Source organism: Ichthyophthirius multifiliis, assembly GCF_000220395.1.
Source record: "Ichthyophthirius multifiliis unplaced genomic scaffold scaff_1120509251124, whole genome shotgun sequence".
NCBI classification, from domain to species: domain Eukaryota; phylum Ciliophora; class Oligohymenophorea; order Hymenostomatida; genus Ichthyophthirius; species Ichthyophthirius multifiliis.
Window position 1 is genome coordinate 49,963 of NW_004086182.1, and position 19,041 is coordinate 69,003.

At 15.0% G+C, this 19,041-nt stretch overlaps 2 protein-coding genes across 2 annotated transcripts, besides 25 other annotated features; both read left to right on the forward strand. All coding sequences in view use genetic code 6, as the record gives it.

Moving 5' to 3' along the window:
• Positions 1-2: part of a microsatellite that runs on past the window's edge.
• Positions 1-42: part of a microsatellite that runs on past the window's edge.
• Positions 43-1,042: 1,000 nt separating this feature from the next.
• Positions 1,043-1,081: a microsatellite.
• A 2,767-nt stretch (positions 1,082-3,848) lies between these two features.
• IMG5_144640 (hypothetical protein) lies at positions 3,849-4,314 on the forward strand (the record flags this gene model as incomplete). Its single annotated transcript, XM_004031178.1, has 2 exons — positions 3,849-4,010; positions 4,294-4,314. The coding sequence occupies 2 exons, from the start codon at positions 3,849-3,851 to the stop codon at positions 4,312-4,314; spliced, it is 183 nt and encodes a 60-aa protein (XP_004031226.1).
• A 220-nt stretch (positions 4,315-4,534) lies between these two features.
• Positions 4,535-4,576: a microsatellite.
• Positions 4,577-4,618: 42 nt separating this feature from the next.
• Positions 4,619-4,696: a microsatellite.
• Positions 4,641-4,680: a microsatellite.
• Positions 4,650-4,687: a microsatellite.
• Positions 4,697-4,837: 141 nt separating the features above from the next.
• Positions 4,838-4,919: a microsatellite.
• Positions 4,838-4,928: a microsatellite.
• Positions 4,867-4,931: a microsatellite.
• Positions 4,873-4,928: a microsatellite.
• Positions 4,932-4,943: 12 nt separating the features above from the next.
• Positions 4,944-5,005: a microsatellite.
• Positions 4,945-5,020: a microsatellite.
• Positions 4,971-5,017: a microsatellite.
• Positions 5,021-7,944: 2,924 nt separating the features above from the next.
• Positions 7,945-8,029: a microsatellite.
• Positions 7,968-8,023: a microsatellite.
• A 48-nt stretch (positions 8,030-8,077) lies between the features above and the next one.
• Positions 8,078-8,148: a microsatellite.
• Positions 8,149-9,277: 1,129 nt separating this feature from the next.
• Positions 9,278-9,337: a microsatellite.
• Positions 9,286-9,348: a microsatellite.
• Positions 9,349-9,638: 290 nt separating this feature from the next.
• Positions 9,639-9,679: a microsatellite.
• Positions 9,680-11,628: 1,949 nt separating this feature from the next.
• Positions 11,629-11,704: a microsatellite.
• Positions 11,629-11,706: a microsatellite.
• Positions 11,632-11,704: a microsatellite.
• A 9-nt stretch (positions 11,707-11,715) lies between the features above and the next one.
• Positions 11,716-13,542, forward strand: IMG5_144650 (protein kinase domain protein). Its single transcript, XM_004031179.1, has 10 exons — positions 11,716-11,754; positions 11,827-11,885; positions 11,928-11,992; positions 12,044-12,112; positions 12,198-12,325; positions 12,383-12,571; positions 12,618-12,829; positions 12,895-13,026; positions 13,067-13,166; positions 13,254-13,542. Exons 3-10 carry the CDS (start codon positions 11,979-11,981, stop codon positions 13,424-13,426), a joined length of 1,017 nt encoding a protein of 338 aa, XP_004031227.1. The 5' UTR covers positions 11,716-11,754; positions 11,827-11,885; positions 11,928-11,978; the 3' UTR covers positions 13,427-13,542.
• Positions 13,193-13,247: a microsatellite.
• A 1,175-nt stretch (positions 13,543-14,717) lies between the features above and the next one.
• Positions 14,718-14,761: a microsatellite.
• Positions 14,762-19,041: the final 4,280 nt, after the last annotated feature.

The following is a 19,041-nucleotide window of genomic DNA, read 5'->3' on the forward strand; positions in this document are numbered from 1 at the left end:
ATTTTTAATTTTTTATACTTTTATATTTTATTTTTTATTTTTATTTATTTACATATATTTAAAGTAATTTTATAAATTCACATTTTTATATATATTTATTTTTATTTTCATTTACTATTTTATTATTATTTATTTTATTCCCATTAATCTAATTCATCAAATTATCTTCTATTTTCTTTAATTTCATTCAAATATTCTCTTTATTTAAAATTAATTTATATTTTTTTATCATTTTGATTTATTTATTATTATTAATCATATAATTTTTTTTGTTTTTAATACTCTACTATTCTAATTATTATTTTGCAGTTTTAATTTTTCCATACTCTAATTTATTTGTTAATATTTTTGGAATATATATTATGTTTTTAAAATTTAATGGTGATTTTGATATATTTGACTCCCTATTTACTATATTAGGAAATACTTTAAATGTTGGTTTATATTCTAATGATTTAGAGTTAACTTATTAGTAATGTTTTCGGCCTAAAATTGGTAAATCTAATGCAAATAGCCCATCTAATTAGTTTTTTGGGTATATATGTTTACGTTTTCCATAATTAAATTTATTTGAGTGAATTCCTTTCCATTCAGGGTATGATACAAATTCTGTTTAATTTTAATATTACATATTTTTTTTAATGTAAATAAAATAAATATAAATTTTTATGTTTATATATTTATTTTTTTTATTATTATTTTTACGATAAATATATATAAAATTAAAAATAATATTTTATTTATTTTTTTCTTAAATAAAACAAAATTAATTTTAATAAATGAAATTTATATAATTCTAACATTTATCTTAAAATTAATAATTATTTTATATTAAGGCAAAAACAAATACGGAATAATAGAATTATAAATAATATTTTTTTCTGAATCTAATTTTTTTTTTTTTAAATTATATTCAAATTTAAATAATTTATTATATATATATTTAATAAGTTTATAGTAATATATATATTTTCTTTTAAATATAAAACAATAATAATTAATCAAGACATTATTATTAATTCCATTTTTTATATAATTTTAATATATAATTAAACTATTTATGTATATAATAAAATTTTATAATCTATTACCTTAAATAAATATCAATTTCTCCTTTTATTTAAATTATTTTTAAATTTATTGTCAAGTTTCTTTTAAAAAATATACATTTACTTAATAAAATCCTAAAAAATATTTTATAATAATATGTATAAAAGTTTTATAAATCTTTAATTTTTTTTATAATTTATTTAAAAATAACATTTTATAAATTAAAAACATACATATTTTCTTTATATTTAAATTAAGAATTATAAAAAAAATTAATTATAATTAAAAAAAAAAATATATATATATATATATATTAATATTTATAATTATTTAATATCATACTATATATCATATTAATTTAAAAAATTATTTAAATAAAAGAATAAAAACCTGTTTTAATAAATAATATTTAATTTATTAATAATTTTTATATTATATTTTTAATAATTTTTTTTGTATATCCATCTTCTTGTAATAATTTATTTTAAAATATAGTTAAACTATTAGTTATTCAGCTTTTTATTTACTTATTTTTATTTATAATATTACATAACTTATCCCAATAATTATTAATTCTTATGTAATATGTAATTACAAATTAAATAATTATTTTTTTATATTCTTAATTTAATATATTATATTAATATTATTTTAAAGAATTATCAGCTTATATTTAATATTATAAATTCTTATATCTTATTTTATTTTAATAACTCGAAAATTGTATTTATTTTTTGCTTGTTTAATATTTTTATTAAATTATATACATACTTCATGTTATTATAATATATTAAGTTATTAAAATAAGAAACAAATTATTTTTTTAAAGTATTATTTAATTAATATAATTTATATTTTTTGTATCTATTAAATTTTTTCTTTTATTAATTATTAAATATATTTTATTTTTATAATAAATAATATATATAATATAAAAGTATTATTTTGTATATTTAAATATAGGATATAGAAAAAATATTATGAAATATAATAAAAAATATAAATATTATATTAATAAAATTATTATTATTTTTTTTTAAAAAAAATATAAATAAAATTATATATATTTTATAGAAGTATATTTATTTATATATATTATTATATTTGATTTTTTAATTAATAATTAAATATTTTCAAGAATATATAATTATTTTAATTTAGTACATTCTTCAAATAAAAATAATTTTATATAAAATAAATAAATGTTCTTTCTAATTATAAATATATTTAAAAACATTTTATTTAATTATAAATACTATATTTTATTTTATTAAATGATACGAATCTTAATAATTTATTTTTATATTTAATATTTGCAATGAAAAAGTTTTTTACATATAAATTTATTAATTATTTAATTATTATAACTTTAGTAAATTAAAATATTAATTAATTGTATTTGTTTAATTATATTAAATATAAATAATATATATATATAGACAATTTTATATATTAATATAGAAAAATGGAATATACACATATATTTAAATATATATTTATTTTAATTAATTTTATTATGATATATTATTGTTAATTTTTGTTAAATATTTTATTTAATTATTTTTTTAATTTTTAACTATTTAATTAAACATTTATATGTCTAAAAATGTTATTTTTGGAACATCTTAAAGAAGTAAAACCTTTATTATTATAATTTTGATATATTTATTATATTATTAGGTGATTTTACTAGAAATAATTATCTAAATCCTGTATTAATTTCATATATTCATTAATAATAAAACTTTATTTTTGTTATTATTAAAAATAAAAAAGAGTCCATAAGAATATAAAGTAGAAAAAATGCAATTTATAACACCCCCAAAATGGACGTATTTTAAAATCATAAAAAATATATAAAAAATACATTTAAAAAAGATTTGGAACTTCATTAAGGTCTTTGAGTTAAAATATTATTGGACCTGGTCCTGCAGAGTATATAAATTTATAAATAAAAAATAATAACTGAATATTTTAAATAATAATAAAAGTTATTAAAATGAAAGCTATAATTAAAAAAGTTATTAAATGATAAAATTTCCTATTTCTCAAAAACCAAAAAATCATTTAGAACAAAGTAAAAATTTAAAATTATTGTTAATATTTTAAATATATATGCCTATATATAATTTATTAGTTTTTTTTTTTTTCAATAAAAATAATTAATTAATTAATAAAAATTTTAAAAGTACCTGGTCCAGGAGAATATTATCCGACAAAAATTATATATAAGCAAAGTCCAAAATTTTCTATAAGAACTAAATAATAAATTTAATTTACAAATTTAGGTAATCCAGGTCCTACAGAATATTATATAAAAGATTTTTAAAAACTGAAAATATCATTTCCTAAATAAAATAGAGAGCAAAATTATTCAAAAGAAAATTTACCAGGTCCAGGCTGTAATAAAATAAAAATAAATTTAACGAAATTATTTAAATAAAAATAGAATATTAGCCGCTTTTAAAATCTTCAGTTTTTTCGAAAAACTTTACTTTTGCTCAAAGATAAAAAGATCGTTCTGTTAGTGTATAAACTCCAGGACCTGGTCAATATTAATAAATTAAAAGTCCTTATTTATAACATTAATAATAAGGAATTACTATTGGATCTTCCAGAAACTAAATGATAAGTAATTATTCAGGAAGTATTCCAGGTCCAGGTTTTTATAATTTGAATATTAAATCTAAAGGACCTAAATATATGTAATAATTATAAAATAAAAAATAAATTAATTTTAATAATTTAATAATAGTTTCGGAAGCGAAAACAAGTGTAGTGAAAATATAAAATATAAAATGCCTGGACCAGGAAATTATAACCCAAATATAGATGCTTGCAGATCTTCTACATAATCATTAAGATTTGGGAACGATATTAGAAAACCACTTTATAATGAAATTAAAGATAATCCTGGGCCTGGATAATATGAAAATTAAAGTAAAATTTTCAAAGCTAAAGTATTCATAAAAATTCTAATATAATAAATCGTATTTTTATAAAAAATAAAAGTAAATAACTTTTAAAGGAGCCAATAGAAATTATAATCCTATATTAAAAGAAAAAAAATGATGCCAGGACCAGGCTGCTATTTAGATTAGAATTACTTAAGTTAAACATTAAATAAAAATAATGGGCCTAGATGGGGATTCGGAACAAGTCAAAGATATTAAATAAAATAAATAAAAACTCCAGGTAAATTTTAAATAAAATAAATAAATTATATACATTATTTATAATTAGGACCAGGTAGCTACAATGTGAGTAATTATTTAAACAAAATATGATATGTTTAGTTAAAATAATATTAAATGAGTCAATTTTAAAATTTTGTATTATAAAAATTATAGTATTTAAATTGTTTATATAAATTAAATTAAATGTATATAAATATAATAGAAAAATAAATTAATTTTATCTTTGTAAAAAATTATCTTGTATTTTATATAAAGTTATAAATGTATATATAAAATGAAATTATATTTTTATTATATTAATATTTATATATATTAATATATTTATATATCAAAAATTAATAATTTATTTTAGTATATAAAAATAAGTATTTATTAATATTATAAAATATAGAAAAAAATTTATAATATAAAAATTAATATTAAAAATTAATAAAAAATTATAGAAATATTTTTATATTATTTAAAATAAAATAATAATTGAAATTATAATTATAAATTAATAAATATTAATATTTATTGTAATATAAAAATTAATATAAAAAAATATAAATATAATTGAAAAATCATTTTCTTTATAAAAATAAAAATTAATATATAATTTAAATATATATATATTTTAAAATATATATATATAAATATATATATATATATATTAATATATAAATATTTATAAATACATATTTAAATTTATTTTTATTTTTAATATATAATTTTATTATTAATATTTTTTTTATTAATTTTTTTTCTTTAATTATTTTATATTATTTTTTATTTTTTTTCATTTTATTAATTACTTTATATTTTAAACCAATTGTTTTATATTTTTATCAATATACTTTTACTCTATTAGATTTTATAGTGCCTAAATTCCTTTTTCTTATATGAAAGCGTTTAAAAATTTATTTTATTATTTAAAAACTTTGAATCCAGATTTCAAAACATTATATATTGAATCTAAAGAATCAATAATACATTCTAAATTTTTCGAACTTTCTAAAATATTTATTAAAACTTTTATTAGCCCTGCATTAACCATTTTTTTAATATCTTCTGTAGAAGCTTAAGCACTGCAATTTATAATAATCCAATTCGCCTCATTTTATATTTTAAAATCTTAATTATTAGCTTATTTAAATATAAGTTTTAAATATTTTTTATTTCTAATTAATTTAGACACTTAATCAGAATTTCCTGCTGCTATATTACTTAAAATCCAGCAACATTCAATTTAAACTTTTTTATTTTAGTGAAAAAGTAATTAAAAAAGCTTTGTTAAAATTCCTTATTTTAATACTATTTCCATCTATTCATTACTTCCGGAACATATATTTCCCAATATCCTCATTGTAGGTAATAAAATAGAAATTTCATTATACTTTAAAACTTTAATAAGTTGCTTAATAAAATTTTAACCCAAAAGCAATTCTATTTTTTGTTTTCACCTAAACTCAAAGAACTTAAGGCTTTTAAGCAATTTCCAATAATTTCAATATCATTTTCCTATTAAATTATTTTACAAAAGGGCTCTATGACAAAATATAAATCTTCAAATTCATAATTCGTATTTCCTACACATAAATTCGAAAGAACCCAAGAAATCAAATTTATAAGATTACCTTTATTTTATTATTATAATTTTAATAATTCAATCAACTTTTTTTAAGCTCCACATTCCAAAATTTTATTCCTATATAATTTACAATCTGCCGAAATATTGCCTAAAGCCCATATTACTTATTCAATAATATCAATAAAAATATTTTCTTCCAGAATTTTACATAAGATTGAGATCACACCTTATTCGAATATTTTTTCGGTTTGTTGGGAATTCCCAGATGCTATATTTGTCAGGCACCAAATAGCTTCTTTTATTAATACAGGATTTTATTTCTACTTTAAAAATATTATTAATATAGGTATGCAATTATGATCTATCGCTTTTTATATTGGCGGTTGGTTTGGAATAGAAAGTAATTTTCGGATTCCTATACAACCGAATAGTTATTAGATTATATCAGCACTTTATGTTGATTAAACTAAGCTTGGAAGATGGATTACTTAAAATTAAACTAGCTTTATTTTTTCGTATATTTGAAGGAATTGAGGACTTAGTGATTAGTTTAAGAGTATATAATTTTCCTATTATTTTTATCTATTATTCATTAATTTTTTATTAATTTATTTTTTGGTATTTTAGAATATAATAATTGAAAATTTTCTATTAACTTTTCTTGTCTTTTTAAAATCGATTTATATATATATATTTTAACCATGCATATTTTAAATTTTGTTATTATATTTAAAGATACTTATATATAGATATTTTAAATATATTAATTTTAAAATAAGTAAAATAAATAGACGAAATATTAAATTTTTTTTAAAAAAAAAATTATATTATTGTAAAAAATTAAATTGAATAAATATAATTGTTTTAAGTATAATGAATTATAAATTATTATATTATTTTATTTTCATATTCAAAAAATGCATTCAATTTTTTTTTTTTTTTGAATATATATATTAATATAATTAATAATTTTTATATAAAGAATAATAATTATATTTACAAATTTTAATAAAGATTTTCTAATAACAAAAATTAAACAAAAAAAAACATAACATAACAATTATATAATAATACAAAACTAAGATATGAAAGATATGATTATTAAATAAAATGGAAAACATAGACTAGTAATTAAATTAAATTATATAATTTTTCTAAAATCGTATACAAAATCGAATAATTAAATTATTTAAATTAAAGATTATTATATTCAGATATAATAATTATAAAATTATTGAGGTATTATTTTCAGAAATAATAAAAGAAAATTTATACTATACAGAAATATTACTATTAATAAATTTAATAATTATTTAAATTTTAACAATTTTTTTAAAACAAAATAAAGAGTGATAAATCAGAAATAATTTTATAAAGATTTTTTCAAGATAAAGCGATTCAAGATAATAAATTATTAACATAGATATAATAAAGCATTTTATAGAACTTTTTAATTATCATATTTAAAATATTAAAGACAACTCGATTTTCGGAATCGTCTGTATTGCTTTGTATAATAATTAATTCAGATATTTAATTCTTAGAACATAGGTTTTTGATTTCTATATTCGAAATTGTTTTAAAATCATATAACTAAAGGTTAATTAATTTTTGAGCTTAGGTTTGAAAATATATTTTAAGTATTTATGAATTTAGTATTGCTTAAAAAATTTTGATTTGATAATAGAATATGGAATATTGGTATATTGCTTTAATTAATTGTTTATAATAATATAGATAGATAATTTGAGAAAAATTATTAAATAAATATTTCAAATCAAGCAAATAAAGAAATAAGTATAAAATAAATATATATATTTTTAAAATTTATATAAAAATACAAAATATTATAAACTAAAAAAATATGAATTTCTATTAAGTCAATTCTATTAGATTTTTTATTTATTTTACATTTAATTAATTTGATTTTTTGGGATATTTTTTTTTTTTAATTTCATTTAAATTTTTTTTTTCAATCGAATTTATAGAATATAATTTGATTAGTTCCGATTAGATTTAGAAATCTCTAAATGAAAAAATCTATTTTCGTATAGATCTAATTTTCATTAAATAAATTATAATTTTATTATTAATTGCTTTTTATAGATATTAATTATAAAAATTATTAATTAATTAATTATTAATTAAAATAATATAAATTGATAATTATAAATTATTTTAATATAAATATATTAATATAATTATAAAATAAATGTATAAATAACAATAAAAATATATAAAAAAAATATCTATAAAGTGCTTTATTAATAATAATTTTTATTTTATTTAAAAATAATTAATTTTATTTTATTTAATTTAATAATTTTTTATATACTATAATCTTTCTTTTACAATTTAATATTAGAATATAAACAAAATAAATTAAAAGTATTTTAAATAGAAAAAATGAAACTTTTAAATAAAAAACATAAAAACTATATTATAAAAAATTATTTTATTTCAAATAAATAATTAATATATATTTATGATTTTTAAATAAAAAATTATTAATTTTCCTTTTATTTTTTATATAAATAAAAAAAAATGTTTAAAATATTATATAAAACTCAACTTTTTGGAAGAAACAGATTTTTACATTATTTAAAAAACCAAAGATAATCTAGCTTTTAATAATTAAATTTGAATTTCTAAAATGCCCATAAAATAGCCATATAACGTAAAAACGAAGACAATTTTGAAATTGAAGTTTATATGAAAAATCCAAAAACAAATAACTATACAATATTTTAGACAGACATACAAGCAACTATTGATGATATTCTAGAAGGTTTAAAAACAGAATATAATTTATCATCAAACGTAAAAGCTTATTCTTTGGATAAAATAGAATTATCCCCTACAATATTAATAGATGATTTAGAAGGAGAAAATTTTTATATTGCAGATGATAAAGATGGACTTACATTTCAAGTAGATAATTAAGATTTAGATATAGATGATGATTATAAAAATTTAAAGTAATATTGCAATGATATTAAATTAGGATATATAAGTAAAGAAATTATAACTAATTATCTCAAAAAAGTAGATACTATTCACGAAACTAAAACAGGACAAAAAATTTTCTCAGATTCAAGTTAACCATAAGAGATGAATATTAATAAAGATGAATTTATTTAAACTTTAATGGAAGCAATTATTAATAATAAAAATACACAAACAGAATTCGTAGCTTAATTATAAGAATAGTATAATAATTTATATGAATAATACTCAAAATTAACTGCTGTTAAAGATAAAATTGATTAAATGGTAATAATAATATATATTATAGATAAAAAATATAAAAAAAGGCACATAATAAATAAAAATTATAAATGGTAGGAGGATTAGGAGCTTTAATATGTAAAAAATATAACAATACATTTTTAATTTTATTAATAATTATGATTATTTTATATGAATAATTATATAAAAAAAAATTAAATAAAATAAATAAATATAAATATATATATATATATATTTATATATATATATTTATATATATAAATATATATATTTATTTTAATAGCATAATTTATTTTTGTTTGGTATGGTACTTATTATGTATGGAGTTGGGATATAATTGAACCTATAGCTTATTTTAGTAGTTCAGCTGGTCTTATTTATTTAAACTTTTAATTTTTAAAATTTCATGATGATTATTCAAATGAAACTTACTTTGATTATAAAAAATAAATTTAGTCAAATAAACTTTATTAAAAATATAGTTTTGATATTAAATAATACTAATATATAAAAGAAACTTTAAAAAAACTCGAAAAATAATTAAAAGTTGATATTTTAACAAATATATGAAAATATATATATATATATATACATATATATATATATATATATAATTCCAATAATACATTAAAAATAAATATATAATTTTTTATATTTTTTTATAATGATAAATTTAATTTTATTGTTTTTTTTTTTTTTTAATATATTTTTTTTATTATTTATTAAAAAAAAATATGGAAACAAAAAAAAAGTAATAAACACATTTTCTTTAAAAAATTTTAAATTGGGAAAATATTATAAATGGATTAATAGAAATATATACAATTATTCCAAATGAAAAAAATCAGTTTAATATGACTATTAACAATATAAATATAACAATATAGCAAACCCATTTTTAAAATTTTGATAAAATAAAGTAAAGCCTTAACATATAAACAGAATAAATAATAACCTCTTTAAAAAGCAATATCTAAAATTAATCTAATATAAATAAAATACATTAATAAATTAGTTAATTAGGATCAAACAAAAATAATTTATATTTTACATAAGATAGTAGATTAATAATAAAAAATATTCCGATTTGTCAATATAACACTTTTATTCAAAAATTTTAAAAGCCTTATTTCCAAAATTTTATTTAAAATTAAAGTTTATTACTTAAAATCATCGATATTTTCGTTTTTTAAGATTAATAGAATAAATATTAACCTTCATACTATATTATAACAGAAAGTTTACTCTCGAATTGGGTTTTTGATAAATATTAAATAAAGTCAGTTTATGATATTAAAGGTTCGAACTCAAATAGATATTTTGAAGGTGAAAAAGAGGGATTTTTTTGTGGAAAAGATAACGATTTTTAATAAAAAATTGAAGATTAGGAAATTATAAATAATATATAAAAATAGACCAAGGAAATTTTATTTGAAAAGATATAAAAGGAATGTCTAATTTTGAAAGACTTAGATATAATGGATTATAGTTTGATGATTATTATAGGAAAAAATGAAAGTTTTTTTTTAGAAAACGAAGTTTTTAATAATAAAAGTGTTTTCTTTTAAAACAATTGCGTATTTTTCGGAATTATAGATTATTTGTAAATATATGACATAACTAAAATACTCGAAAATAAATTCAAAATGTTATTTAGTGAAAATGAAAACGAGAAAATTTCGTGTGTAGAACCTTTAGAATATTACGAAAGATTTAAGAATAATATATAGAATTAAATATTTAAGGTTTGAATATTTATTATTTATTTTATTTTAATTCTATTTTTTATTTTTTTTTGTAATATAGTTTCATCATCTTCTATTTGTTTAAACATTTTATAAAAATTATTAATTATGATTTTCTTTTTCTTTAATTTTATTTTTAAATGCATTTTAAGGGAAAAAACACTAATTTAGTATTACTTATTATTATTGGAAATGAATTTTTAATTAATTTTTTTTTTGATTATGATTAACAATTATTTTCTTATTCATCTTTTCTTGTAAAATTAAATTAAATCTATCTTTTTTTTTTGTTTCATTTAACAATAAAGAAATATATTATCAGTATTTTAATTATATTTTTTTCAATTTACTTTAGTTTACATGTAAAAATGTTTTAAGGGAACAAAAAATAAAGTTTTAAGTATAGTTATTTTATAATTATATTAATAATTATGATATATAGTTGATTATAATTAATTAAATATTTTTTTTTGGTAAATTTTAATTAATAAATAAAAATATTAAATAAAATAAAATACATTAATAAACATTAAAATTTAACAATAAAAAAAAACAAATTAAATGAGAAAAATCTAAAATTTTGTATGAATAAAATATATTTAAGTTTGTCAATATAATTTTTTATATATATATAATTATAAAAAATTATTTATATTTTTAATATTTTATAAATAAATAAATATTTATTTTTCTTATTTAAAAAAATAATACAATATATATTTTATTTCTTTTTGTTATTTTTAAAATTTTTTCTTTTTTATAAAATTTTATTAATTTTATTATCATTATCATTATTTTTATTTTTATTAAAACTGAGAAAAAAAACAAAACAAAAATAAACAAAAAAAAAAAAAATAAACAAAAAAACAAACAAAATATAAAAAACAAAAAAACATGGGAAATTATAGTCTTAAAAAATAAAATATCTATTAAATAGAAGAAAGTATTTATTTATATTCATTATAAAATTTTTGAATTCTTTATTATAATTATGTAAATAAAATTTATTAAAAAGATGTATCTATTAACAACTTTGATATTAAACATGTAATTGGTAAAGGAGGTTTTGGGAAAGTAATTTTAAAATTATTTTTTATTTTTTAAATAAAAAAGTAGGTTTATAAAGTAGTATATAAAAAAACTAAACAATTATATGCATTAAAAGAAATGTAAAAAGCAAAGTAACTAAATATAATTAATTATATGTATATCATAAATATTAAAAAATATAGAATAATGGCAAAGAAAAGTGTTTTATCAATCCTAAATGAAAGATAACTTCTATCATCTTTTAATCATCCGTATAAAATAAAAATATACTTTTACAAATATAAATATTATAATTATTATATTTTTCTTTATCTAAAAAATAATTAAAATAAAAAGTTTTCTAATAAATATGATATATGCATTTTAAGATTATTAAAATTTGTACTTAATAATGGATTTATTATCAGGGGGAGACTTAAGATTTCATATATGCTAAAATCGTAAATTTACTGAAAAATAAACATGTAAATAATTTATTTATAAAGGAAGAATAAAAAAATATCTTTAAAAATAAAAAAAAGAGTTTTTTGCAGCAAGTATTATAATAGGCCTTGAATATTTACATTAGAATGGAATAATACATAGAGACATTAAACCCGAAAACTTAGTATTTGACAACAAAGGATATATAAGAATAACTGATTTAGGTATAGCTAGAATATGGAAACCTTAAAATAGTTAAGATACAAGTGGAACTCCTGGATATATGGGTTTTTATTCTAATATTATATTTTTCTAAAAAACAATTAATTATAGCCCCAGAAGTAATGTGTAGAAACAATCATGGAATAGCAGCTGATTATTACGCTTTAGGTGTAATAGTATTTGAATGTATGATGGGAAAAAGACCTTATGTAGGAAAATCACGTTAAGAAATAAGAGATTAAATATTGGCAAAATAAGTTTAATTGAAAAAATAAGATATTCCTAAAAATTGGTCATTAGAAGCAGCTGATTTTATTAACAGAGTATTTTTTTTTTTCTTCTAATTTATGGAATTTTTTAAATTTTTTATTTTTTTTTTAAAAAAAAGACAATTTAAAGAAAACCTTAAAATAGATTAGGGTTAAATGGACCTGATGAAATTAAAAAACATGCTTGGTTTAATAATTATCCATGGGAAAAACATCTAAGTAAAGAATTAGCACCACCTTTTTTACCTTCAGTAATATTTAATTTGAAATAAAATAATTTTAATATATAAGCAAACAGATAATAACTTTCAGATTTTCAATAATAAATAAGAAAGTAAAGAAGATCTCATTATATAAAATGAGTTAGAATTAAGAAAAAATAGTATTTAAGGTTTATTATTTATAAATTAATTAATAATATATATTATATATATATATATATATATATATATATATATTTATATTTATATATTATTAGATTTGTTTCAAGGATATGATTTTGATAGAACTTCTAATATTAAATAATAATTTTAAAGCAATATTTCAAATTTCAATATTTAAAAAGATTCTTCAACATAAATATAAAATAAAATTAATAATAGAGATTTTTCTAATTAATAAGTTGTTAGGAATTTATAGCTTATAAAATGAAAAAAATAAAAATATATATAATAAAATATTTAAAAACATCGAATAATAATTATAAATTATTATTTATTTATTTTAATTGTTAATTTTAATATTTCATTTTTAAAATAAATATTTATATAAAACATACTTTTAAAAATAAATGTAAATCTATTATTTTTTAAAAAATTAAATATCCAAATATCGCTCTTAATATAAATAAGTATTTTATAGTTAAAAAGAACACTAAAAAGATGATTATCACCGAAAAATATATATTCTTTTTAAAAATATACAATAATAATAAGAAAAATATTATAAAACAAAAACAACAACAAAAACAGATTAATATAACTATAATAATAAATCCAACAATATAATATAAAGCAAATAATTTAAGAACTAATATAAGACTCATATATTTAAAAAATTTCCAAATTCGGAAAAGACTATTAGTCTTTAAAAAATATTAATTAAGAAGCAAAACAATCAAGCGATAGTAGAGCACTAAATATCACTGAATATCCAAAACACCAAACCAAATTCACTAAATCACTATTTGTTATTTCATTCTGTAATAATTTAAAATTCACCCCCCCCCCCCGAAACTCACTTCAATATTTTTTAAACTAATTAGCCTCTAGTCTAAGTAACTTTAATAATTTTCTAGTAAAAATAAATTTCATAATTTATCAATTAATATTAAAAAATATTATATATTTATTCAGTTATTAAAAATGTAAGTAAGCAATAATATCTGTACAAATATTAATTTCAATAAGTTAAAATATATACTAATATAAATAAACTGTATGAACTGTTTACCGAATAACTAATTTTAGTGAAAACCAAATGAAAACATAATAATACAAAAAATACGATAGAAATTTTGATAAATATTATAAAAAAAAATTAATAATAATATCTTTAATCTTAAATATGTAAAAGAATCGAAAAATTCGCCCCGGACAAAATTCATAAAATAAATAAAAGAATTTAACCTTATTTCGATTGTAACTAATTGTTCATATTCAAAAGTAATGCGAAGAAGCTTATATTAGTTATATGAAATTAATTAGAAAATATTTTCTGAATCTGAATCTTTGAAATCTTCTAATTGTTATTTTTTGTTTGGAGTCTTTTATTTATAATATTCTTATTTTTTTAAAAACTTTGAGACTTTTTTGAAAAAAAAAAAAGTCTTCATATACATAGGAATTAATAGGTTAGATGAGTTACAATAATAATATATAAATAAATAGGAAAAAAATAAAATATGGCTACTTAATTTCTTAAATAATCATTTAAATAAAGGAAATCCATTAAAAATTTTAGGTAAATCCATTAAAAATTTTAGGTTTCATTTTAAATATGATATATCATTCTTTATTTTATTTCTAAAAAAACAATTATAAAAGTGATTTATCGAAATTTTTTAATGAATGTTATTTTATAAGAAAGAATAATTTAAATAAAAACTTAATATAAGAATTTAATATATATTTAATAGAATTATTTAATAAGTATTTCACTTTTAATTATTTCAAGAGCATATTAAGTAATAAAATAAATAGAAAATAATGTTTTTGATAGTATTCTATATTCATATATCAATGAAAAATAACTTCTATTGATAAATTTTAAGAACTTTTTTTCTTTGTTTTTATTTAATTGTCTAATCTTAAAATATGCTATTATATACAAAATATTCCTGATTAAAAATAATTTGAAATAATTCCAACTAAAAACATCTATTTTAAAATTAATTATAAAATGAAAATTTATAATAATAATATTAGTTTTCATAGGTTAATAGGTTACATTTTGTTCGCATTTGCCTAATGTAAATTAATTAATATAGCAAAAAGAATGCCTATATAAGGTTATTTATTTAAAAATCAAATAAACAATGAAATAATCTAGATCTAATTTATAAATTAAAAGAATTAACTCACTATTTTTAATATTTATAAAATAATAAAGAAGCTATATATAAATATTATATATTTAATTTTTTATATTATTTTTTAAAATAAAAATAGTATATAAAAATTAAACATATAATATATAAATTTTTATTTAATGTTTGTGTATAAAAATATTGTAATTTTTTTTTTTTTTTATTTAGAAATTTATAAACAATTATAATTTTAAAAATTAAAAGTCAAAAAAAATTTTAATTTTTTATAAAAAATAAATTATTTGAAAATGTAAGGGGAATAAGATTCTTAAAAAAATATTAATATATATGAAGATTAATAAATTTAATAATTAAAATAGTTAATTCGTTAAGTATTAATAATATTGTTTTTATTTTTTATTTATACATATTTAAATATAAAGAAAATGTATATAAATCAACAAAGTATTAGAAAATCAAAACGAAAACAATATTTAGAAGAAAAGAGACAACTTTTATTGGGTAAAATATATACAGAAAGTAATTTTTTTATTTAGTAAAATAAAAAGATGATATAATAATCGACAGTATTTAGAATAATGATTATGTATTTAGTGAATTAGACTTCGAAGAATAAAACTAATTAGCCGAATAATTAAAAGAATAATATATAATGTTACTAAATGAAGAAGAATTGATTATAAAAAATAAATATGAAGAACATATATAAATACTAAAATACGAAGAATAATTATATTTAAAATAATATGAAGAATTTTTAAAGTAAAAATAATTAATTTTAAAACAATAATAATGAATGATAAAAATACAATTTAGATTATTATAAATAAATAACATAAAAATAAAAAAATCATTTTTCTTATTCAATTAATTAATACAAACAAGCTTATAAAGTAACTAAATAATAACCATTTATACTATTTCTTATATTATCTGTAATAAACTTATCAATAATTTCTAATTAAGTAAAAATATCAATAATTTAACTTTTTGCTACTATATAAAGCATAATACTAAAATTATCATCAGAATCAAATTCTACTTATTTTTCTATATTAAAATATTAATAAAATTCATTTATTTAAATAGTAATCAATTCACAAGCTTTTATTATTTTTTTTAGCTTTCCAATAGGATTTTTTTTCTTTTATATTTTTTTTAATTATTAAATACATTTATTATATTCTTATTATTATAAACAAAAGTCATTCTATTTTATTTAAAAATACTAAAGTGTTTTTTAATTCAAACAGAAATTTTCTTTTACAAAGAAATCCTGAGGTTATTTTCCTTTATGTTTTTCATAAATTTTATATAATAAATTCTCTTCATTTTTATATTAGGATTTTACTATATTATAAACAATTTTATATATATTATGGCTTTTAAAAACTTCAGAAGTAGTAAAATTAAGCATATTTATAAAATTATGAAACGGATTATAATTAAGGCTATAATATAAGACTATTGCTTTTGTAAAAACTCGAACAAATTATTATAATTCTCCAATTATTTTATTTTTTATTTTATTACTATTTTCGTTTAAAACAACTTCTGCTTCTTCACTTAAAACTCCTTTAAAATTATCACAAAAGCAGTTTTTAAAAATTTAAAAAAGTATACGTAAAAAACATTATTTTTCTTCATGTAATTAGCTTGCTATACAAGTATTTATTTATACAAATTATTATAATATAATACTTTTGCTTTCTCCTTATATGATTTATTATTATTATTATTATTAAATTGGAAATAAATAAGAGTTTACAGATGATGCAATACTTAAATTATTGTTTATTATAAAACTATTATTTAAAGAATTATTATATATCCCTTCATCCTATTCTAAAATATCATTATTTTATGATTCTATTAAAAGTGAGTTATTTTAAAGCTTTGTAATTTTTTTTAAATTTTTTTATCTAATACTTGATATTATTAATTTCTGTTTGCCTTAATTATACTTTTTTATTATACTTTTGATTGGAATTTATATTGATATTAAAAAGATTCTTTTAACTTTTAATAATTTTATTATACTTATACTGCCCATATTTACTATGTTTCAAGTTACATGCATTCTTCTTATATATAGGTAAAATACTAAGTGTTTTGTTTAGATTTCTTTTATTTTGACTTAAATTAAATATTTTTTTTTATAAATATAGTTTAAATATACATCTAAATAATCATTTATACAACAATCCATACCGCTAACATTCATAGCGCCCATTTTTAAAGTTTATATTATATGTATTATTTATTATTGTTTAAGTTTATTAATTTAAAAAATTTATATTAAATTTAAAATTTTTATTATAATAATTATTAATTTTTATTGCATATAGAAAAAAGGAATAAAAATATATTTTAATTATTTTTTGTATATTATATTTAGATTTTTAATATTTTTTAGAATATAATTATTTAATAATATATATATATTTTTTTTTAACTAAATATTTACTAAATATAATAAAATAAATTATAATGAATATAGTTTTTGGATAAGAAAATCAAAATTTTCAACAATAATTAGTATGGCCAGTTCCTATTATATATGGTATAAAATTAACAGGTTAACATTATTTTTTTCTTCAAAGTAATAAATAATTCATTAATAAACTATAAAAGATTTCTTAAAAATATAAAAAATAAACCAAAGTACTTAAAAAAAAGTTGTTTCTAACCTATAGATATCTACGTAAATAATTTAATTTATATTTTAATGTGCGGAATTATTAGAAGTACAAAATTTAACAAGTTTCCACTCAATTCATCTCTATCATATATATTTACTAAAAAACCAAAGGTAATAATTCATAAATTTATAGATATTATTAATAAATGAATTTTAAATTAAAAAATAATATTTTTATAATTATAAACATTTAAGGATTATAAAAAATATGAATCATTAATTATTAGCTTTAGTTTGTCTAATATTATCTTCGAAAGTATATATTTTTATTTAAAATGAAAAAAAATAAAATAGATATTTGATTAATGTCAAGTTACTATTGATAATGCTATATTTTTATCAAACTATAGCTTTACTAAATAAGGTATTTAATTATTAAAAATAATTTTTAAAACAATAACTTTTAAAAACATAAAGAAGTATTAAAATAAGAATAATTAGGTTATATAAAAACTTATGATAAACATAAAAATTAATTTATCTATATTAAATAAAAAAAATACTAGTTCTATAATGTTTTAATTTTTATATTATATTGCGAGATGAACTTTTAATTGATAAAGCATTGATTTTATTAAAATTTATTGAACCAATAATTCCTCAAAATACTCTTCCTTTATTTATTAATATTAGCAAAATAATTATCTAAGTACTATATGAAGATTTTTTGTATATTTATAATTTTACTGATTAATTATTTTTAGCAGCTTGTGGTATATATAATGTACTAAAAAAATAAAAATATTTATTAATAAAAAAGTTATTTAATGTACAAGCATTTTGCTTACTAAATCAAATGGAAATCTTCCCTTAACATTAAGAATTAGCTAATTAATTAATAATAATCATGAAAACACAATAAAACATTCTTAATAGATATTAAAAAAAGTTTTAACGAAAAAATATTTAAAAAATTATAACATTTGATTAAAAAATTAAAAGAAGTAAAAATTAATCTGAAATAAAAAATATATATATATGTATATAAATCTTATATTATTGTTTATATTTTATATT